The sequence below is a fragment of the Cydia fagiglandana genome, chromosome 6 (assembly GCF_963556715.1).
Source record: "Cydia fagiglandana chromosome 6, ilCydFagi1.1, whole genome shotgun sequence".
NCBI lineage: Eukaryota > Metazoa > Arthropoda > Insecta > Lepidoptera > Tortricidae > Cydia > Cydia fagiglandana.
In genome coordinates, this window is record NC_085937.1 from 21579536 (window position 1) to 21604136 (window position 24601).

At 47.5% G+C, this 24601-nt stretch overlaps 1 protein-coding gene across 1 annotated transcript; it reads right to left on the reverse strand.

The window, feature by feature from the left end:
• Positions 1-528: 528 nt before the first annotated feature.
• LOC134665537 (glutamate receptor 1) lies at positions 529-24530 on the reverse strand. The gene is made up of 11 exons (XM_063522512.1): positions 24522-24530; positions 24291-24443; positions 23928-24034; positions 21547-21736; positions 9499-9647; positions 8787-9038; positions 4030-4159; positions 3586-3694; positions 3275-3449; positions 2645-2781; positions 529-1565 (listed from the first exon to the last, which is right to left on the reverse strand). The coding sequence occupies exons 1-11, from the start codon at positions 24528-24530 to the stop codon at positions 694-696; spliced, it is 2283 nt and encodes a 760-aa protein (XP_063378582.1). The 3' UTR covers positions 529-693.
• Between the last annotated feature and the right edge of the window lie 71 nt (positions 24531-24601).

Here is a 24601-nt window from a genome sequence, read left to right on the forward strand (position 1 = left end):
CATTACAAGTTTCATTCATTGATTACAATATTCTTTATAATACCAACAAAATTAAAAACAACATTAAAATAAAACTAAAATTTAACATAACTTAAATTTCATTGATTTGAAAATAAAATCATTATAATGTAATTTAAAGTTCAATGAATGATCCCTCATTGCTGGGGCTGGTTTTTTACTGTGAAAATTAAATTGTTTATCTGCTAGTCCTGAATGTAGTCTTTTGTGATATAAGACAAGTAAAAACACAAACATATTTGAGACTTTCTGCTATTTCTTCAGTTGTGTATTTATTTCTCGGTGACTGTACTAGCTGTAGTCAGTCTTAATATGAACACACATTTAGCATATTTTTCATTAAAATATAGGACTATGTGTAAAATAATAATGCCATTTCATTAGGAATACTGTTTGTAGTTGTAGTAGCTTAATTTGTATTTTAATTTTATGAAATGTAACTAGATGGTGAATTATCTGTATAATTATGGTATCTATTTTGCAAGGGGGTTGGGAAATAATTGTAGTCAATTTCATAATCCCTGCATTTATTTGGACTTCACTTGGTATGTTCATTCTAAAGACTAATTATGACTGAACTAGATATAAAAAAACTTAAATCATGATCTTATTGTATAGTTTAAATACATAATACATTTAATACAAATAAATAATTTACTTTATAAAACCAAGATATTATTTTTTCTTCATATAATAGAGGTCCATAGCGTACTTGTCAAAACTAGGATCTTTTTTAACAATGCAATTCCAGTATATGAGTTCCCCAAATAGACATATGAAGCTCAAAAAATATCCAATTGCTAGGGCTACGAAAGCTCCGTACAGCTTTTTTAAGTTCATGAGAGCTTTTACTTCATTGTCAAATGTGTCGAGCGCTCTGATAGGGTACATGGCGTCATTCAGCCACTTCTCGACCAAGCCCACTTCCACCGTGCGGCGCATGTAAACGTCGGCTAGGGGCTTCAACGGGGAGTTCTTGTGGAAACCTATAGATATCGGTATGTTGACCACACAGTCCGTCATTATATGCAACTCTCTATCAGAAGCTAGTTTCATATTAGTAGTAGTGTTCGTTGAGTTCTGCGTTTCCATGCTCACATTCCAGTTCTTCCTTTTAACGCTTAAATACTTCAAGTAATACTTGTTTTCGTAATACGCGTAGACTCCTTGAGCGACTTTAGCGGCGGCCTCGTCCGGATCGTCTATCGTTTGGAACCTCTCGCCGATCTTCTGTCCCATTTCGTCTAAAGATTGTTGAAAGAAGCGCTTGGTTTCCGTGCCCCACCCGCCGCAGGGGAGCTTGCTGTCGACGAGCTCCTTGAGCGTGTCGATGGTGACCCGCGGGGCGGGGTTGGCGAGGATGGCGGTCATGCTGGCGCGGTACGACACCACGAGCAGGATGCAGTACAGCCAGTACCAGCCCGTCAGCAGCCGCACGGCCCAGCCCGAGGGCAGCTTGGGCAGCGACACCACCAGCAGCATCCCGTACGTGTACAGGATGCTGTTGATCACTTCGCTGAACAGGTATACGCCGACTGGTTTAGAGTCTGCAAATAATTATAATTAATTCTCTTTGGTGTAATAAAAGCCTCGGACCGAGGTGCTATTTTTAGTTCGTTCAGAGGTCAGTGGCTCGACTATACTTATATGGTAAAACGCCAGAGGAGAGAGGAGACGATCAAACATAGTTTTGTTACCTATATCCCTTGAAGGCTTGAACTTAACTCTTTTTGCGTCGGGGTTAAAATGTTATTTATTAATCTTTAAATAAAAAATAAATAAAACCGACTTCAAGTCTTCATCAGCAGTTCCACTTTATCAAATGGCACTTTTTTAATTAAGTGGGGGGGGGGGGACTCGAGCCTGAGGAAGGACCCCCGACGGGCCCGAAACATGTCGCCAATAGCGACTAAAAATTCAAGTGAGTGAAACCGTTGTCGTATAAACAGTTTGGGGGAAACTCACTAGATGGCATTTAAATTAAAAAAAACCGGGCAAGTGCGAGTCGGACTCGCGCACGAAGGGTTCCGTACCATAATGCAAAAAAAACAAAAAAAAGCAAAACAAAAAAAACGGTCACCCATCCAAGTACTGACCACTCCCGACGTTGCTTAACTTTGGTCAAAAATCACGTTTGTTGTATGGGAGCCCCATTTAAATCTTTATTTTATTCTGTTTTTAGTATTTGTTGTTATAGCGGCAACAGAAATACATCATCTGTGAAAATTTCAACTGTCTAGCTATCACGGTTCGTGAGATACAGCCTGGTGACAGACAGACGGACGGACGGACGGACAGCGAAGTCTTAGTAATAGGGTCCCGTTTTACCCTTTGGGTACGGAACCCTAAAAACAATGACATTGTCCGTCACACATGACGTCACGCAAGCGCCCTGTGCCGCCTAAACGAAACAGCAGCCTCAGGCATACATTTTCGCCTTATTACGCTGTCTCGAGTTTAACATTTTTTCCTCACCTCAAAAAGTGCACAGCGCCGCTAAAGAAGTTGTCACTTCAAAAACTTTTCCGAGAGGACATGGTGAAAAGGTGATAGCTATACATACACTAGCTAGGTATAGATCGTTTGCAAAGACATTGGAGTTGAGATTAACGTAGTGGTAACGTACCCTGATCCTCGTGTTTGTCTGTAATTATCTTGTGCTCGTTCTGGTACTCCAGTAGGTGCAGGTAGTAGCGCGCGAGCCCGTGGAATATGGCGCCCGTCATCAGCAGGACCAGCAGCACAGCTACCCACATGTATAGTCTGCCAAATTACCGTATTGAATAGACATCAAGCCATAGGTACGAATTAGGTCTTGTATAGTGACAGTAATGGTTTTTACAATGAGCATTGCTATAAATTCTTACTCAATGGATATATGCGTCAAATGATGAATTTCCAGCAAATTAATTTTGCGGTTCTCATGTTGCGGTTTCTGCGCAGGAATGAAAGGGGTTTTCCATTAATTACGTGACACCGGTCACGCTTAGGGAGAGGGAGGAGGTCAAAAATCTTAAAATGGTGTGACGTTGGATGAGCCCAAAGTCGTGTGATGAGAAAGGTGTAATCAATACCTACTATAAGATATGGTAAAAAAAATGGGACAAGGACAAGCGAATGTAGATAGTTTCTAAGCTGCACTCACTTCAAGGGCAAGAGATAAAGCGACTTTCAGGAGTTGTCGGTGAGCCTCTGGAGGAAAGAAGCGTTGTGGTGTATAGCTAACGTGGAATACTGCCACCCATCGGTCACTCACTTGAAGGGCAAGATGAGTGTCTTCCAGGAGTTGTCGGTGAGCGCCTCCGGTGTGAGGAACGTGAAGCATTGTGCCGTGTACGGGATGCTGAGGTCCATGAGCTCGAGGTGGTAGGGCGTGTACTGCAGGTTGCCCAGCGCCGCGTCCGCGCCGCTCACCATCTCGCCGATCAGGCCTCACAGAAATAACAAGCAGTCATTTAGGATTCGTAAAGCTTCTCTTAGGCTTAAGAAGTAGGGATAGCGGTAGCGGCAGGCTGCTCGTTGACTAGAGAGGGTTCCGTAGGTGCCTGCACCCGTTCAAGAAGTTACCTGAGAATGAGCCATTGGCTTGCTTCTGTCCCCACTTGTGGTACTCGGCGTTCACCGACTGGTATAGATTAGGCTTGAAATTCATCTTCTCCGCGAGTGTGTTCAGGATCTGTGGAAACATGCGAGTGCAAAAGTACCTAAATTCCCAGTTTTGAACCGTAGTCGAAAAGTCAAAAATAATAGGAAAGTTACTTAGGCGACAACCCGGGCCCGGATAGGTAATAGAATCCATCTAATCTAAGCGAACTCAGCGCAGATTTATTGTTATTGACAAAATATAGAACACATCAATTTTTTAAAGGAATTAAGTTGTTGGTGGAAAATTGAAATTCCCGTCCGTCCCCGCCTCGTGTATGACGGCGGCGGCGGTGACGTGGGACAGGACAGAGGCTAATGGGAATAACATCGCTTGCCAAGGCGGTGTCAATTCACTTGATAGCTTACTTCGATCTCGACGCCTCCGATCTTGTTGGTGTCGTTGTTGTTCGCGACGACCACGGAGGGCACGTGGTCCAGGTACACCACGTTCAGCACCTCCGCGTTCAGATTCCTAGTCTTGTCTGCAAACAACGGCCTGCAATATTAGGTAATATATAATGAAGTCCTCATCAGTATTCATGAACATCCCTTACTATAGACCTAGCACATGATTGGCGTGACAGTATCTCGCGGCGAGATAAACTACCCGTCTTTTTCTATGTTCATTAAAGAGGGACGGGTAGTCTATCTCGCCTGAGTTTAACTGTAGGGTCATCAGTCTTTAGTTATGTAACTTAGTAATACTACAATATATTATGGTAGTGTTTTAAAAAAACTTGCTAAAACATAGGTTTATTATTTTCATCAGGCAAACCCTTTATAATAGATTGCCTACTGAACTAAAAATCATTACGGATCACTCGCTCTTCATAGGGATGTGTGATGATCAGACCTCGGACAGAGTGAGCCATTTTTACGTCATTAATGTCAAGTGTAGATGTTAATATAGATATACCTCAAGATGAAATATTAAAAAGAATTCATGAATAATAATTAAACAAAAATGACAGTGCATTATGTACAAAACGAGTAAGTATTATTTATTTATTCAAATTTTTCTTTGTTATTGGTTATTGTAATAAAGAACTATAATTTTTCTAGATTTTCAATTTTCAACGCACTTCTTCTTGAGTTTAATATCCACTTATAGATGGAAAAAGACCTTTCTACTTCCACTGAAGTGAGCGGAGTGAAGTTGTACATTAAAATACCGTCCACATCTGTTCCTTCCGAAATTTTTTCAGCATAGTCCCTAAACAGATCTAAGTCTGGGTTTCTAGCTATGACGTCTTCTAATTTCTGACTGACAGAAGCAGACGAAGACCAGCTTATAACAGCTCTCACTTGGTCCAACGTTAAAAATGTATCTACGACGGATATTTTAGATTCCTGTAATTTTTTTAAGGCATATTCAATTATATGGAAATTCTCAACAATATATTTTAGATTATTTCGTAAATTTTCAGTTTGTATAATTCTTTTCGCCACTCTTATCGACATTGCGTCTGACGATCTCAATGCCCATAGGACTACTTTTATTTCGTCAAAATATTTTTCGTAATATGCTGCTGCCGCTAGCCAAGTTCCCCATCTCGTAATCACTGGTTTTGGAGGCAGGGGCATATTAGGATATTTATCCTTTAATATGCGGATTCTATTAGGAGCCTTTAAAAATACTTTTTTAACGTTTGAAAGAGCAAATCCACATCTGGATACAGGGAACGTATTTTTTCGGCTACGCGGTTTAGCCCATGTGCCAAACATGTAACGTGTTTCAAATTAGGCAGATAAGTTTTCAAAATTCGGCCAGCCAGCAACATGTATGCAACACCATCAGTACTTAGCACCAGAAAATTTCCAATTTTGTAGTCATAAGATTCGCCCCACATATTTTTCAGAGTGTCCATCACGAATACAGATATTGTTTGACCATTAACTTTTGATAATATTTTGCAGGCTATTAAATATGGTCTGTTAAATGAATTCAATGGCTTCACTAAAAAATGCACTATATATCTCCCTAAAGAGTCGGTTGTTTCATCAAGAGAAATCCATATTTTTTCATTCGAAAGATTATCGTGTATTGAACTGATTTGCTTCTGATACAATTTATCCAAATAAACTTTCCTCAGCCATGATTCACTCGGGAGTGTAGGTTGGTTTGCACACTGGCAGCATAAATACTTAGAAAAAAACTGTTTGAAAGCCGGGTTCTTCATTTGTGACCATGGTATGTTACACAAAATGAGGAATCGAATTAAATTGAGATTGAAATCCTCATCAAACTTTCGATAATTGCCATTGTGCATTGGTCCCTTGATGTGTCTTTGCATATTACTTTTTTTAGTTGTCACTTTGGTTTTACATTTTGCACAAAAAATACTTTTATTACCGTCATATGTCATGTCAGGTTCATTTTCAATCCACTTAAGAACTGTTTTTGCTTTATATTTCGGCATACTCAAATTCGGAATAATCTCTCTTCTTAATTATTTATTTTTTATTAGCAAACTCAAATTGCTCACAAATTAAAATAACACAACAGAACATTAGAATGACATTAATGACTTTGTCATGATATTTCAATGTTAAATATGGCATCGTTAAATAGAGTTATTGTCTATCTAAAGAGGTATGATATCAAATCAGTTATATTACTTTCATATGGATATATGTAATAATATGCTTATCATTTAAAGAGGCTTGCTATACAATTAATTTGTTTTGCTAGTTATGTAAAGATCTAAATAGAATAATTTAATTCGTTATTCAATTACATCACATCTGCCATTGAATGACTACGTAGGTATGTCCATATTATGCAAACTCTTAAAACAGCTCACCCTGTCCGAGGTCTGGTGATGATGATTAACATTTAGGATACCTACATTATTATCTTTACATTTTATTAAGTGTCTTTTAATAATTTTGTCTTTAAGCCATGTATCTCAAACACAATACGTGTATTGTTTTTTTGAATAAATATATGACTATGATTATTAAATAAGCATGGAATTCTTTTCCTAGGGGTTCTATCCCAGTAGTAGGTAGTTATATTAATTCTAGGAACGGATATAGTAGTGGACCCTATAATGGACGTGGAACCAGTAATGGGACAAAAAAACATAATTCCTCTAAAATAAGTATCTAAAAGTAGTTTATAAACACTGGCTGTATATTATCATAAATAAGAGTCCTAGAGCTGTTTCAGTTTGAAGTTTCATTAAATTTGGTTGCTTTTTAAGAAATTGGCGTCAACCCAAAAGTTGTCGTGTCACTGAAAAAAAATACCACTACGAATTCTAAACAACTTCGCTAAGAGAGGTGAGTTAATTTATTAAATTTTAATTAATTAATACTTGATGAAAACTAGAATGTGTTTTGCTAATTGCATTTACCATGAGATAAGGTATACAACACAGTATGTTGTGACTCCACAGATGTAAAAAAATAGTGGTATTTGGCCCAATCCCATTATAGGAGCTGTAAAACTGCATACCTTCTATAATGGGACAGTTGACAGAATGATGCTTGCCATGCCATAATTTCATGTTTAAACAATACAGAAGTAAAATGTAGTTACGAAATATGTGAATCAGGAGGTATTCTCGGACTTCGGATAAATTAATATCGTTTTTCCAAACTTTTATTTAACTTGCCCTGTTAGTTAGTGTGGGTCCAATCTTGGTAGCTGAATTTGAGCCACTTTTCGATTTCAGATTCAGTTGAAGTTTTGTGTAAGTACGTAATTAAGTATGCAAATCGGATGATAATGCAATATTATGATAACATGGACTTAATCTGATGATGGAGACAGGAGAAGGCCATGGGAATTTTATCGCAATAACCCTAACTAATTGTGTTTGGGTATATTAGAATTGTCTCGATGGATCTAATACAGTAATAATTGGCTGTGGAAAGAAAAATACATTCAGCGACAAAAGCTTATACCAAAAATTGATTTTTTTGCCGTAACTTATTCCCTATTTCAATATTTTATACTGATAGAGCAATGTCCATTATAGGGGGCCCATTACTGGATCCACGTCCATTACCGGGGGTCCATTACTGGAGCTTTGGTGTCCATGACTGGAGAAAAAAAAGCATAGTTTTAATTTGTTAAATATGTGGAAACTAGGGATGTACCGACTAGTCGCCGACTAGTCGGGAAAGCCGACTATCCGGCCACATTTGTAGTCGGCGATTAGTCGGCGACTAGTCGGCAAAAATGGCCGATTAGTCGGCACTTTATTAGTGAAAGAAAAACAGAAAAAAAGAAACCAACAGTCAATATTTACCATATGTTTTATGTCAATTTTACCAAAATACCTATTTAGGGTGTGAAAACTTTTGTTCATATAAATGACCGTTTGATCGTTATTGTATGGTGGTGGGCTGGTGTTTTCCTCTACAGGTCGATCTCAATTGATTCTCGTGTAATTTCATGGCCAAGTTCTATACTTAAAGGATTTTATTATAATTCAGTTTTTGTTTTTTTAATGGTGGAGCCATGGGGAACTATTAATGTTATTGCAAAATTTAGAGACTTATAAACAGGGCACGTTGCTCGTAAAGACGCTGACTACAGGGGATAGGTTCTTAACTGGCGGCTACATACGGGAAATAGAGCCTTGGAAATATGTACCTCCTACAAGTTGTACCTACTGACGGTCTGCTCAGGATCGCAAAATAAAATAAAGACAGAAATTGAACGAGGATTCTTATGATATACGTAGGTCTTTGAACCCGTAAAGAACACCTTTCAGCCAAGCTAATATATGAATAGCGCAACCAAAAGAGCAAAACTATTGTTTTTCACCTGAACTTATACGAAACTAATGATCTGGCCGACTAGCCGACTAGTCGGCCGACTAATCGGCCATTCGAGCGCCGATTAGTCGGCTAGTCGGCCAAATCAATAGTCGGTACATCACTAGTGGAAACTAATTGCAGTATCTTTGATACAACACGCCTAAAACATGAAAGACGGCTATCCGACTTTCATCTTTTAACACGCTAAGCGGTAGACCATTAACATGTATAAGGGAAATATCATAAATACTCCAAATTTCCTCTTAAATGTCCCATGACTGGTGCTGTTACTATAGTTGGTCGTTAATGGATAGTTTGTTACGTAAACCATGGTCTTTTGGGCTTCCAACCTGTTGTAGTGAAACCTTCCATTCCTCCAAATATCCACCCTCCTGGACACGAAGACTGCCTTGATCGGGTTGGGGAAGGGCACGGTGGAGAGGTCGAACCAGGCCTTGCTTTTGCTGAACCCGACCGCCTTCTTGTGGTAGCGCAGGAACAGCACGTTGACGATGCGCTTCCACAGGTAGTGCAGCTCGCTGTGGAACAGCCGGAAGTCGTGCAGCATGATGTACTTGGCGCGCGTGTCCAGGATGCGGTGCCTGCGACACGCATACAGGGCAATCAAGGTTAATCTTGAACATCGGGGTGAAACCCCGAATAATTCTCAAGGGCGTTATTATCTGTGGGTTAATTACTTACTTCAGACAGCATATTTATTTTATTTTCGTGCTAAGTTTGGTTACGTTACGCGCCGGTCCACCGAAAATTGCTCGAGCCATTAGACAGTAACATATTCTACTTAATCTATGCATTAAACTACTAATGCCTAACAATTACCACTCTTGCCCAACTTACACAGTACAACAACTGTGGACGCCATCGCCATCATGCAGTTTAATTAAAACCAAAATATTACTTTGCGAATCCGCGAAAAGACAGGTAACGTGCAAGTCGATCAGTGCTATTTAACCCGTTATACTTACTTGCGTAAGTGATTGTATTGTTTCGACTTGACTAGTTGTTGGAGAGGTAAATGACAGAGTAGAGAAGCCCTCGTACCTGTCCCCGAAGCGCAGCAGCCTGGCGGCCTGCAGCCCGTTGGCCAGCAGGATGACGTACACGTTGCAGCCGTCCTTGCGCGCGCGCCGCAGCGACTCCAGCGTGTCGAAGTTCGGCGACAGCAGGTCCTCGTACTCCTCCACCACTATCTACAACACCACCCGCCACCCGACACGTTACACGTACGTATATTAAGGAACATTATGGAAGAGATCAATGTACAATAAACCTATCGGAGCACGTTCACGAGGTGAGGTTCTATGTCTAGAGTTAGTCACGTTTTCACGATAGTACATCTACTATCGGACGTCTAGTAACCATAAAACATTTACCACCAGTTAGTTTTCTAGGGTTTCTAAAATTCCCCGGTGTATAAGGCGATACACGGCTGCAATCCGCCGGCGGGCAGATGAGTGCACCTGAGGGCTCACCATGAGCAGGGGCAGCGGGGCGGCGCGGCGCCACAGCGCGCCGCCCCACACGCCGAGGTGCGCGGCGTCGCACACGGCCGCCACGCACGTGACGTCACGCGACACGCCCCGCAGCAGCTCCACCAGCACCCGCTCCACTCACCATGAGGAGGGGCAGCGGGGCGGCGCGGCGCCACAGCGCTGTAGTGTAGTCAGATCATACACAGCTGCTATCAGCTGATACAGCTGATACTTGATGCCTATCTCCCACATATGTATTTTACTACTTTATAGAACATTAAGTTAGCGATGCCATAAACCTTGACTTACTGTAATTTACTATACAATGGTTAATGACCATTGCCATAACTTCCACTCGATTAAACCTGTTAAAACCTTAGTATATAAGGCCAGCGCTTTCTACTAATATATTCAGTATTTACTCGACTCTTGTGTTATCATTATATCCCCTGAACGCCGAACACTTCATGGCGACCCTGCCAGTCGGGCTGCTCGAGGCAGCCACAGCTTAGACACCGCCCAGCCAGCCAGCCAGTAAGCCAGCCAGCCAGCCAACCAGCCAGCCAGCTAGCCCAGCACCAGGCCCGCCGCCACTACCAACACCGCCTGTGCCTAACAGCAACCACCAGATGACTACAGGGCAGGACGAGTGCGGCATGCGCGCGCCGCCCGCCGGCGCCAGCGTCTAGGAAGAGCATCAGCCCCACCGCCGCTACCCAGCACCTGCAGCGTGTCACCAGCACCAGAGCCGTCGCTACGACCACCCCCAGTGTCCAACAACGACCATACGATGTTAAGAGGTACAATTTAAGCATTACTGTGTTTAACCAATTTCAATTATTGTTGTAAGCAATGTGAATATTTCCGTACCACCTAAATTCATAACAATATTATGACCAATATTCAAAAGTTATATGACCAATTAAAATCACTACAGGAAGATATTAGAAAATTAGGACCAAAACGCCGAAAAGAGGCTAATGGTCAAAGTAAATTTCAGCAAGTAAAACTATTATATAATCAGTACGAAGAATATATAGAGCTACATAGTTCTAAAGTAGAAAAATCTGAAATTTCTATACAGGACAGTGAGTTAATCCAGTCTTATTTCCTAAAAATAGAAGAAATTTACAGTAAAATTATAACTCAATACGACCAAGACAACAAATATCAGGTCACAATGACGTCGAATGACAACTTTAACCTGAAAACAGCAGTAGCATTGCTACCAGCTATGGACGGTTCGGAGGCCGTCACTAGACAACTTATAGACGCCATAGAGTTGTACTCTACAATGATAAAAGATTCAGATTCACAATTATTGATGAATTTCATTATTAAGACTCGATTAACACAAAGTGCTAAACTTAGAATATCCGAAAAACATACCAGTGTAAGCGATTTAGTTGATGAGATGAAACTCCGTCTTTTACCGACTAAATCAGCTACCGCGATACAAACCAAGCTATTTACGGCAAAACAGGGAAATAGGTCAATCGAGCGATACGGACAGGAGTTGGAGGATTTATTTGTAAACCTCACAGTAACACAGGCCAATGGGAAACCAGAGGCATATGCGGTCTTACAATCGTTGAATGAGAAAATGGCAATAAATAAATTCGCGGAAGGCCTGCGAAATGACAAACTAAGTACCATTATAGCTTCACGAGGATACACCTCGCTAAAAGATGCCATACAAGGTGCAAAAGACCAAGAGGTGTCCATATCATCTACGCCCGCTCCGGAGCAAGTTTTATACTTCCGGAACAAAGGGTATAATAACCACAGACAATACAGGTCTAATTACAATAATAAACCAGTGGGTAAATACCCACAGCGTACATACCCTACTAGGGGTAATACGTCAAACAAGCCACCAAGGGTGCACACCCAGATGAAAAACACTCGACCTATACAAATCGCGAAAAACTATAATACGCGTACATATACAAATTATAACCGTCCTCGTCAAAATATACCAAACAAACGATATCAAGTTAATACGGCGATACAAAATACACCAGATGACAGCAATTCGCCTCAGCTGTTACAATTTTTTCGTGAATAACAACTATATCCTAACTTATTGTCATATGAATTCAGTTCAATTTGCGATAAACGGTACAACGCACAAATGGCTTATTGACACAGGCGCGAGTCTAAGCGCGATAACGAACGACGCAGCATTAATATCTCGCGGACACATGGTACCAAAGATGACTCATATCAACGGAGTCGGAGGGAAAATAACGTCATACAATACAATTACTCTACACTTGCAAAGTGAAAACCAATCATTTGAGCATGAATTTCATGTATTCCAAAAATTACCATTACAGGTCGACGGAATAATTGGGCAAGATTTTCTGATAAAATACAAATGTGTCATAAATTACGAAAAAGGAGCAATCACATTAAACAATAACAACGAATTAATTACAATACCATTGACATTACAAAATGACAACAACAGAACCATTAGTTCAAATCAAATACAATTACCCGCAAGAAGTGAATCTATTGTAAAATTACCCACAAATTATACAGGGGATTACGTCGTATTATCAAGCGAAATTGGGGAAGGAATTTTTTTGGCCAATACCTTAACACATAGCAAGAATGGGAAGATAACTGTTAAAATATTAAACACACGTGAAGAAGACGTAACTTTAAACAATATCACACCAGAAATAAAACCATTGCGTGATTATAATTGTTTCACATATGAGAAAAGTAAAAATAACGCAGACCGAGTAAAATTACTTTATTCTCTTTTAAAATTCAACAACTTAAACAATGAAGAAAGCAACTCCATTGCCAGCATTTGCGCAAAATATGCCGACATTTTTCAGCTGCCGGGTGACTTGTTAAATACTACAAACCTATATGAACAGAAAATACATTTAAAACCCAACGTATCACCCGTATATACTAAACCCTACCGATTACCTCAGTCACAGCAATCAGAAATAAATAGACAAATAAAACAAATGTTGGAAAATGACATCATAGAAGAGTCGCAGTCGGAATGGGCAAGTCCGTTACTACTCGTTCCCAAGAAACCAGACTCAAATGGAGATAAGAAATGGAGATTGGTAATAGATTACAGGAAAGTAAATGAGGTAATAGAAAACGATAAATTCCCTTTACCCAACATCACGGAAATCTTAGATTCTTTAACCGGCGCTATGTATTTTAGCACCTTAGACTTAAACCAGGGTTATTATCAAATAAAACTTGATCCCGAGAGCAGGAAATACACCGCGTTCATAGCAGATAAACACTATCAAATGAAACGCCTACCTATGGGATTAAAAAATTCACCAAATGCTTTTAGCAGAGCAATGACCATAGCTATGTCAGGACTAAACTACGTACAATGTATAGTTTATTTAGATGACATCATTGTCATGGGTCGAAGCTTGCAACAACATAATAAAAACTTAACAGATATTTTTGAGAGATTAAGACAAGTAAATTTTAAACTAAATCCACTAAAATGTAATTTTTTTCAAAAAGAAATATTGTACCTAGGACATGTAGTAACCTCGGAAGGGATAAAACCCGATCCAAAAAAGATTTCAATAGTTCAAAACTATCCAGTACCGAAAAACTCAGACGAGGTCAGACGTTTTGTAGCTTTTGTAAATTATTACAGGAAATTTATTAGGAAATTCTCCGAAATAACACAACCACTAAACAATTTATTAAAGAAAAATGTAGAATTTAGTTGGACGAAACAATGCGACGACGCATTTAAAAAGTTAAAAATAGCCATCAGTACCCCACCATTACTACAATATCCGGATTTCTCAAATGACAACACGTTTACGATACACACAGACGCATCGGGCATAGCTTTAGGATGTGTCTTATCCAATGAAAATGGATTACCAGTAGCATATGCAAGCAGACCTCTAAACAAAGCAGAGAAAAATTATCCCACGACAGAAAAAGAATTACTAGCTATAGTATGGGCAGTGAAATATTTTAGACCATACTTATATGGACGAAAATTTAAAATTGTCACCGATCACCGCCCACTCATTTATTTATTCAAAATGAATAATCCCTCGAGTCGACTCACCAAGTTTCGATTGTGCCTAGAAGAATACGATTTCACTGTAGAATATTTGAAAGGTAAAGATAACGTAGCTGCAGACGCGTTATCTAGGATTGAAATTTCCAGTGAAGAATTAAAGAACATGACAAAGCAAGTGGTATCAGTAATGACTAGAGCACAGAGGAAACGCATGGAAGAGCAAGAAAACAATAATAAGTCACAAGACAAGGGTTCCAACTGCGACTGGCCTGCGCAACCAGACATAGTTGAACTTCTCAAAAAACCTCAGGAAATAACCGGAATTAAGTTTCCATAAACGCGACTACTACAAAATACTAAAACAATCAGATCGCGTCATGAGTAAAAATAATGAAATCATATACTCGCCATCCTTGGCGACATTGTGTGTCAGGCCTATTACTCCATCGCGTACGAAACGAGCTTTCTTCGCGAGAGAATTAGGTGCATTTTGCAAGGCACAACAAATAAAAGAGGTATGCATATTATATAATGATGACACCGCATTTATCATAAAGGAGCTAGCTCAATACATGCATACACACAATACCGGGTCCGGACCCCGATTATGTATTATTAAGGGTGTCACAAAGATAACAAATAAAGATGACCAACGCGTCATATTAAACGATTTTCATTTATTACCTACTAGCGGTCACGCAGGAATTCAAAGAATGACCAATAACGTAAAGCGGTACTACTACTGGCCCGGAATGAATAACGACATTAAGAAATTCGTAAAAAAATGTGATAAATGTCAAAAACAAAAATTCCATAAAAACGTTAAACAACCGCTATGTATTACTAGCACGGCAACAGCGTCATTCGATAAGGTATTCCTAGACTTATGCGGACCCCTAACTAAAGATACAAATGGATATTGCTATATACTTACGTTACAGTGCGAGCTCACAAAGTATGTAGAGGCATATCCACTGCTAAATAAGGAGACAGACACAGTCGCGAGAGCTTTAGTTGATAATTTTATATTACGATATGGTATTCCCAAAGAAATAGGAACAGATAGAGGAAGTGAATTCATCTCATCAACTATGCGCGAAATTTGTAACATTTTAGGTATAAAACAATTGCAATCAACCGCGTACCACCACGAAAGCCTTGGTTCCTTGGAAAATTCACATAAAGCTCTAGGAGCATTTTTAAGAATACAAACAGACAACCAGGCTCACCAGTGGTCAGATTGGTTACAATATTGGTGTTTTTCCTATAATACGACAGTGCATTCAGCAACTAAATATACACCGTATGAATTAGTATTCGGTAAATTATGTCGTATACCAAGTAATATTGTTAATCAAGTAGATCCAATGTATAATTTTGATTCATATCCAATAGAATTTAAGTATAGATTACAAAAATCCCAAGAGGATGCTAGAAATAATTTAATTAAGACAAAATTATCTAGAAAACTAAGTTATGATTTAAAAACAAATCCAATAACGTATACAATAGGAGATTTGGTATTAGTTAAAAAGGAAGATAGAGATAAAATGGACCCAGTGTATAAGGGACCATATACAGTTATTGAAGATCAAGGTACAAATGTAAAAATATTAGTTTTAGGTAAAGAACACATTGTACATAAAAACAGAACAAAACCTTACTATGCATCAATAGAACAACAAACACATTAAATACACGTATAATATAATATATATATATAACAAAAAAAAAAAAACAGACCCATCCCATTGCATACCACCATCCATATAAGGAACCACTATCTCCATGACACAGAAAATTAATCAATAATGCCTAACAAATAAATATCATATTAACAGATTCAATAAAAGTAAACACATGTTAATGTAACAATGTATTCCATAACCATATAAGGAACATGTAATCTTAGAAATAAGCATGTAAGCAAATTGTATATCCAAATAGCATTAAGTTTTTATTACATTCATAATTTTAAGAACCAATATGTATACCATAGATATAAGTTCACTTAAGCAAAAAAAAAATAATACTTGTTATATATTTTTTGTCTAAAAAAAAAAAAAAACGGGAAAGCTGTAGTGTAGTCAGATCATACACAGCTGCTATCAGCTGATACAGCTGATACTTGATGCCTATCTCCCACATATGTATTTTACTACTTTATAGAACATTAAGTTAACGATGCCATAAACCTTGACTTACTGTAATTTACTATACAATGGTTAATGACCATTGCCATAACTTCCACTCGATTAAACCTGTTAAAACCTTAGTATATAAGGCCAGCGCTTTCTACTAATATATTCAGTATTTACTCGACTCTTGTGTTATCATTATAACCCCTGAACGCCGAACACTTCAGCGCGCCGCCCCACACGCCGAGGTGCGCGGCGTCGCACACGGCCGCCACGCACGTGACGTCACGCGACACGCCCCGCAACAGCTCCACCAGCACCCGCTCCACTCACCATGAGGAGGGGCAGCGGGGCGGCGCGGCGCCACAGCGCGCCGCCCCACACGCCGAGGTGCGCGGCGTCGCACACGGCCGCCACGCACGTGACGTCACGCGACACGCCCCGCAACAGCTCCACCAGCACCCGCTCCACTCACCATGAGGAGGGGCAGCGGGGCGGCGCGGCGCCACAGCGCGCCGCCCCACACGCCGAGGTGCGCGGCGTCGCACACGGCCGCCACGCACGTGACGTCACGCGACACGCCCCGCAACAGCTCCACCAGCACCCGCTCCACTCACCATGAGGAGGGGCAGCGGGGCGGCGCGGCGCCACAGCGCGCCGCCCCACACGCCGAGGTGCGCGGCGTCGCACACGGCCGCCACGCACGTGACGTCACGCGACACGCCCCGCAACAGCTCCACCAGCACCCGCTCCACTCACCATGAGGAGGGGCAGCGGGGCGGCGCGGCGCCACAGCGCGCCGCCCCACACGCCGAGGTGCGCGGCGTCGCACACGGCCGCCACGCACGTGACGTCACGCGACACGCCCCGCAACAGCTCCACCAGCACCCGCTCCACTCACCATGAGGAGGGGCAGCGGGGCGGCGCGGCGCCACAGCGCGCCGCCCCACACGCCGAGGTGCGCGGCGTCGCACACGGCCGCCACGCACGTGACGTCACGCGACACGCCCCGCAACAGCTCCACCAGCACCCGCTCCACTCACCATGAGGAGGGGCAGCGGGGCGGCGCGGCGCCACAGCGCGCCGCCCCACACGCCGAGGTGCGCGGCGTCGCACACGGCCGCCACGCACGTGACGTCACGCGACACGCCCCGCAACAGCTCCACCAGCACCCGCTCCACTCACCATGAGGAGGGGCAGCGGGGCGGCGCGGAGCCACAGCGCGCCGCCCCACACGCCGAGGTGCGCGGCGTCGCACACGGCCGCCACACACGTGACGTCACGCGACACGCCCCGCAGCAGCTCCACCAGCACCCGCTCCACTCACCATGAGGAGGGGCAGCGGGGCGGCGCGGCGCCACAGCGCGCCGCCCCACACGCCGAGGTGCGCGGCGTCGCACACGGCCGCCACACACGTGACGTCACGCGACACGCCCCGCAACAGCTCCACCAGCACCCGCTCCACTCACCATGAGGAGGGGAAGCGGGGCGGCGCGGCGCCACAGCGCGCCGCCCCACACGCCGAGGTGCGCGGCGTCGCACACGGCCGCCACGCACGTGACGTCACGCGACACGCCCCGCAGCAGCTCCACCAGCACCCGCTCCACTCACCATGAGGAGGGGCAGCGGGGCGGCGCGGCGCCACAGCGCGCCGCCCCACACGCCGAGGTGCGCGGCGTCGCACACGGCCGCCACGCACGTGACGTCACGCGACACGCCCCGCAACAGCTCCACCAGCACCCGCTCCACTCACCATGAGGAGGGGCAGCGGGGCGGCGCGGCGCCACAGCGCGCCGCCCCACACGCCGAGGTGCGCGGCGTCGCACACGGCCGCCACGCACGTGACGTCACGCGACACGCCCCGCAACAGCTCCACCAGCACCCGCTCCACTCACCATGAGGAGGGGCAGCGGGGCGGCGCGGCGCCACAGCGCGCCGCCCCACACGCCGAGGTGCGCGGCGTCGCACACGGCCGCCACACACGTGACGTCACGCGACACGCCCCGCAACAGCTCCACCAGCACCCGCTCCACTCACCATGAGGAGGGGCAGCGGGGCGGCGCGGCGCCACAGCGCGCCGCCCCACACGCCGAGGTGCGCGGCGTCGCACACGGCCGCCACGCACGTGACGTCACGCGACACGCCCCGCAGCAGCTCCACCAGCACCCGTTCCACTCACCATGAGGAGGGGCAGCGGGGCGGCGCGGCGCCACAGCGCGCCGCCCCACACGCCGAGGTGCGCGGCGTCGCACGGCCGCCACGCACGTGACGTCACGCGACACGCCCCGCAACAGCTCCACCAGCACCCGCTCCACTCACCATGAGGAGGGGCAGCGGGGCGGCGCGGCGCCACAGCGCGCCGCCCCACACGCCGAGGTGCGCGGCGTCGCACACGGCCGCCACACACGTGACGTCACGCGACACGCCCCGCAACAGCTCCACCAGCACCCGCTCCACTCACCATGAGGAGGGGCAGCGAGGCGGCGCGGCGCCACAGCGCGCCGCCCCACACGCCGAGGTGCGCGGCGTCGCACACGGCCGCCACACACGTGACGTCACGCGACACGCCCCGCAACAGCTCCACCAGCACCCGCTCCACTCACCATGAGGAGGGGCAGCGAGGCGGCGCGGCGCCACAGCGCGCCGCCCCACACGCCGAGGTGCGCGGCGTCGCACACGGCCGCCACGCACGTGACGTCACGCGACACGCCCCGCAACAGCTCCACCAGCACCCGCTCCACTCACCATGAGGAGGGGCAGCGGGGCGGCGCGGCGCCACAGCGCGCCGCCCCACACGCCGAGGTGCGCGGCGTCGCACACGGCCGCCACGCACGTGACGTCACGCGACACGCCCCGCAGCAGCTCCACCAGCACCCGCTCCACTCACCATGAGGAGGGGCAGCGGGGCGGCGCGGCGCCACAGCGCGCCGCCCCACACGCCGAGGTGCGCGGCGTCGCACACGGCCGCCACGCACGTGACGTCACGCGACACGCCCCGCAACAGCTCCACCAGCACCCGCTCCACTCACCATGAGGAGGGGCAGCGGGGCGGCGCGGCGCCACAGCGCGCCGCCCCACACGCCGAGGTGCGCGGCGTCGCACACGGCCGCCACGCACGTGACGTCACGCGACACGCCCCGCAGCAGCTCCACCAGCACCCGCTCCACTCACCATGAGGAGGGGCAGCGGGGCGGCGCGGCGCCACAGCGCGCCGCCCCACACGCCGAGGTGCGCGGCGTCGCACACGGCCGCCACGCACGTGACGTCACGCGACACGCCCCGCAACAGCTCCACCAGCACCCGCTCCACTCACCATGAGGGGCAGCGGGGCGGCGCGGCGCCACAGCGCGCCGCCCCACACGCCGAGGTGCGCGGCGTCGCACACGGCCGCCACGCACGTGACGTCACGCGACACGCCCCGCAACAGCTCCACCAGCACCCGCTCCACTCACCATGAGGAGGGGCAGCGGGGCGGCGCGGCGCCACAGCGCGCCGCCCCACACGCCGAGGTGCGCGGCGTCGCACACGGCCGCCACGCACGTGACGTCACGCGACACGCCCCGCAACAGCTCCACCAGCACCCGCTCCACTCACCATGAGGAGGGGCAGCGGGGCGGCGCGGCGCCACAGCGCGCCGCCCCACACGCCGAGGTGCGCGGCGTCGCACACGGCCGCCACGCACGTGACGTCACGCGACACGCCCCGCAACAGCTCCACCAGCACCCGCTCCACTCACCATGAGGAGGGGCAGCGGGGCGGCGCGGCGCCACAGCGCGCCGCCCCACACGCCGAGGTGCGCGGCGTCGCACACGGCCGCCACACACGTGACGTCACGTGACACGCCCCGCAACAGCTCCACCAGCACCCGCTCCACTCACCATGAGGAGGGGCAGCGGGGCGGCGCGGCGCCACAGCGCGCCGCCCCACACGCCGAGGTGCGCGGCGTCGCACACGGCCGCCACGCACGTGACGTCACGCGACACGCCCCGCAGCAGCTCCACCAGCACCCGCTCCACTCACCATGAGGAGGGGCAGCGGGGCGGCGCGGCGCCACAGCGCGCCGCCCCACACGCCGAGGTGCGCGGCGTCGCACACGGCCGCCACGCACGTGACGTCACGCGACACGCCCCGCAACAGCTCCACCAGCACCCGCTCCACTCACCATGAGGAGGGGCAGCGGGGCGGCGCGGCGCCACAGCGCGCCGCCCCACACGCCGAGGTGCGCGGCGTCGCACACGGCCGCCACGCACGTGACGTCACGCGACACGCCCCGCAGCAGCTCCACCAGCACCCGCTCCACTCACCATGAGGAGGGGCAGCGGGGCGGCGCGGCGCCACAGCGCGCCGCCCCACACGCCGAGGTGCGCGGCGTCGCACACGGCCGCCACGCACGTGACGTCACGCGACACGCCCCGCAACAGCTCCACCAGCACCCGCTCCACTCACCATGAGGGGCAGCGGGGCGGCGCGGCGCCACAGCGCGCCGCCCCACACGCCGAGGTGCGCGGCGTCGCACACGGCCGCCACGCACGTGACGTCACGCGACACGCCCCGCAACAGCTCCACCAGCACCCGCTCCACTCACCATGAGGAGGGGCAGCGGGGCGGCGCGGCGCCACAGCGCGCCGCCCCACACGCCGAGGTGCGCGGCGTCGCACACGGCCGCCACGCACGTGACGTCACGCGACACGCCCCGCAACAGCTCCACCAGCACCCGCTCCACTCACCATGAGGAGGGGCAGCGGGGCGGCGCGGCGCCACAGCGCGCCGCCCCACACGCCGAGGTGCGCGGCGTCGCACACGGCCGCCACGCACGTGACGTCACGCGACACGCCCCGCAACAGCTCCACCAGCACCCGCTCCACTCACCATGAGGAGGGGCAGCGGGGCGGCGCGGCGCCACAGCGCGCCGCCCCACACGCCGAGGTGCGCGGCGTCGCACACGGCCGCCACACACGTGACGTCACGTGACACGCCCCGCAACAGCTCCACCAGCACCCGCTCCACTCACCATGAGGAGGGGCAGCGGGGCGGCGCGGCGCCACAGCGCGCCGCCCCACACGCCGAGGTGCGCGGCGTCGCACACGGCCGCCACGCACGTGACGTCACGCGACACGCCCCGCAACAGCTCCACCAGCACCCGCTCCACTCACCATGAGGAGGGGCAGCGGGGCGGCGCGGCGCCACAGCGCGCCGCCCCACACGCCGAGGTGCGCGGCGTCGCACACGGCCGCCACGCACGTGACGTCACGCGACACGCCCCGCAACAGCTCCACCAGCACCCGCTCCACTCACCATGAGGAGGGGCAGCGGGGCGGCGCGGCGCCACAGCGCGCCGCCCCACACGCCGAGGTGCGCGGCGTCGCACACGGCCGCCACGCACGTGACGTCACGCGACACGCCCCGCAACAGCTCCACCAGCACCCGCTCCACTCACCATGAGGAGGGGCAGCGGGGCGGCGCGGCGCCACAGCGCGCCGCCCCACACGCCGAGGTGCGCGGCGTCGCACACGGCCGCCACGCACGTGACGTCACGCGACACGCCCCGCAGCAGCTCCACCAGCACCCGCTCCAGCTCCCGGCTCTCCTCCACGCCTCTCAGTATGGGGGAGAGCGCCGCCTGCGCGCTGGAACATTAACGTCCATTTAGAGTAGGTTCTTATAACACGGATCGTGTGTCGGTTTGTCCTTTATGAAATTTACTCGAATAACGATATAAAAAATATTTAAAAACGTGAAGTTCGATTTCATAATTCGTAATTTTTAGACCCGGTCTCGTTTCATCGAAATTAAGTAGACGGTTGAGGTGTTTATAATGCAGGGTTCTCTATAAATATGTTGAATTATCACTGCAATACTTGCCTTGAAATTACGATGAGCCCAAAAAGCACACATTTCAACATATCTCCACCGGAAATAGGACTGGACTAGATTTCTTCAGCTTAACAGAAAAAACCGATTACGTACCTACCTATACCTTACCCTTAGCCTATACGCTCTCGTCGGTGATTGACAGCGCCGCTTCCGTATGCACGTCCAATTACAAACTTCGAGAGCGGACGACTTACAAATTAGTTACATGCATTTGTAATGGGACCGTAGTGCCCTCTGGATATAACTCTACAGGAAATAATTTAATGGAATAAAATGTAACCCTTGTATAAAACATTTATTAGGTAACCATAACCGTGTATAATTGTATATCTTGGTGGATTAATTAGTAACAAAAATGTATTCCGATTGTAAAATTATTACTTATACGTACCTACTTATTATAACTATATAGTAAAGTTATTATAACAAAGAAAATATTGAGCATCATTCTGAATATTTTAAAAGCATCTGTCTTTTTAATAACAAATAAAAATAGTAGTTATAATTCAGTATTGAACAGAATCAGTAAAATAAGTAATTTAAGGCGCCATTGTCGTATTCCCAATTATAACGTCTGTCCCCGCACCACGTGGCCGAGGCGGGGACAGATAGGAATACAACAGGGATTTTATTACCTTTAGTTTTTTATTATTCTTTCGTTTTATCATAAAATATATAAATAAATAACAATGGAATGCATCATACATCGTTTGTCAGTAGCTAATGTGATAATTATTACATACCTACGTATTATATTGGACTTAAAGTAGTAACAGACTCGCACCGGACCGCGACCTTGGTGCGGTGCGGCGCATTTATCGATAGTGTGTAAGCTTCCAACGCACATAATTATTATTAATAGCGGTGCGGTGGGTATGCACGTCGCACCAACTGACAGGTAATAATAATACTGGTGCGCTCCGCACCAATTTCCCTAGTGTGTAAGCTGCATCGCACCGATTGACAGCTGTCATTTTCAAATTATGACAGTGGAATAATAATACTGGTGCGCTCCGCACCAATTTCGCTAGTGTGTAAGCTGCATCGCACCGATTGACAGCTGTCATTTTCAAATTATGACAGTGGAATAATAATACTGGTGCGCTCCGCACCAATTTCGCTAGTGTGTAAGCTCCATCGCACCGATTGACAGCTGTCATTTTCAAATTATGACAGTGGACGGCAATGTAGCCAATCGATGAAATAACAAAAATGCGGAAGCAGTGCTTTAAAAAGACACAGATTTTTTAAGATTTTCATGGATCAAGGTGCATTATATTAACTCACGCTCTTCATCTATCTCTACAAAAGCGGAACCACATTAATTTAAATTCAATCTTAAAGGATTCCATTGCAATAATTCGTTGAAAAACACGGAAATATGGGACACTTGGCAACACTGGCGCACGTGTTCGGCAGTCTGTAAGCTAGGATCGCACCGTTTTGACGGTTCGGTGCGATAGTGTGAAAGCCCACGCCAGTACGAGCTATTCCTAGAATCGCTCCAAGCTCGCGGTGCGGTGCGATAGTCTGTTATGGCCTTTAGAAGGTAAAGATTGTTCAATAGAAGAAAGGTTTCTAATGGAGTATTTTTGTTCATTTAAGGTATTACAATTGTTGTACATTTTTATTAAGTCCGAGCACCCGGAAAGTATTAATTTATAAATTGTGATGTCTCCTTGTATTTTATGGACTATACCAAGGGGCCGATTTTTGAATTTCGACCGCTCCATTTCGTGTATTTCGTTCAATTAATATCTCCAGTACCCGGCATTTAAATTGTACTAGGTAATAGAATTGAAAACGAGTGGGTCAATACCACTCTATTCCCAATTTCTATCGCTCGTATTTCAAAAAGTTGCATTTTGCTGTTTTCCACCGATTTTCGAGTGTCTTCCAAAAATCGGCCCCCAGCTGTTTGTGTGTGTGTGTGTGTGTGTCTACAGCTTGGCGGGGACGTAGGTGTCCCAGTGCACGACGTCGCGCCACCACTGCGGCCGCGCCAGCGCTCCGGGGTACGTGAGGATGCCGTCCTGGATGTGCTTGTACACCTGCCGACAGGTGTTTGGGTTTTAATGTTATACGACAATAGCGCAGTTACTCGAGTAAGTATATGCGTATATGGAAAGGAATCATCTCTATAATTTGTCTCTTACGGAAGTTACGGTCGGATATAGTTTCATATCTGTGGATGCCGCGAAGGACAAGTGGGAAAGGTTCCCATCTGCCTTTAGGGAACGGCTATTTTGATTAAATGGTTACAAAAAATTTCGAGGCATATCTGCTCGCACACAACATGGTACGCACCTCGCCGTCGGCATATCCGAGCACAGAGTTGAGGCACCAGTCGGGCGGCGCGAGCGTGTCGGCCAGAGACACCGCCTCGGAGGACAGCTCCGCGCACAGCGACAGGATCCCCTCCCGCAGGAGCAAGCCCTGATTCGCGGAGAAGAACCCACCCTACAAATAATACAACTATAACTAATGTTACCATCTAGAGATAAATTCGATTCGGGCAATGACAATCTGTTTTTATACCAGTGCCATTGTATGATACCTATGCTATGTCCAACCCGGTTGTTATTTTAGTGCAGTTTATTCAAATGCACTGGATGATT

What these genes read in the sequence shown, in the direction of transcription:
- LOC134665537 (XM_063522512.1), bottom strand. An exon ending in ACCTACGTCCCCGCCAAGCT is followed by an intron (nt 21,737 to 23,927) that starts GTAGACACACAC and finishes TTAATGTTCCAG; the next exon opens with CGCGCAGGCGGCGCTCTCCC. An exon ending in CTGCTGCGCTTCGGGGACAG is followed by an intron (nt 9,039 to 9,498) that starts GTACGAGGGCTT and finishes TGCGTGTCGCAG; the next exon opens with GCACCGCATCCTGGACACGC.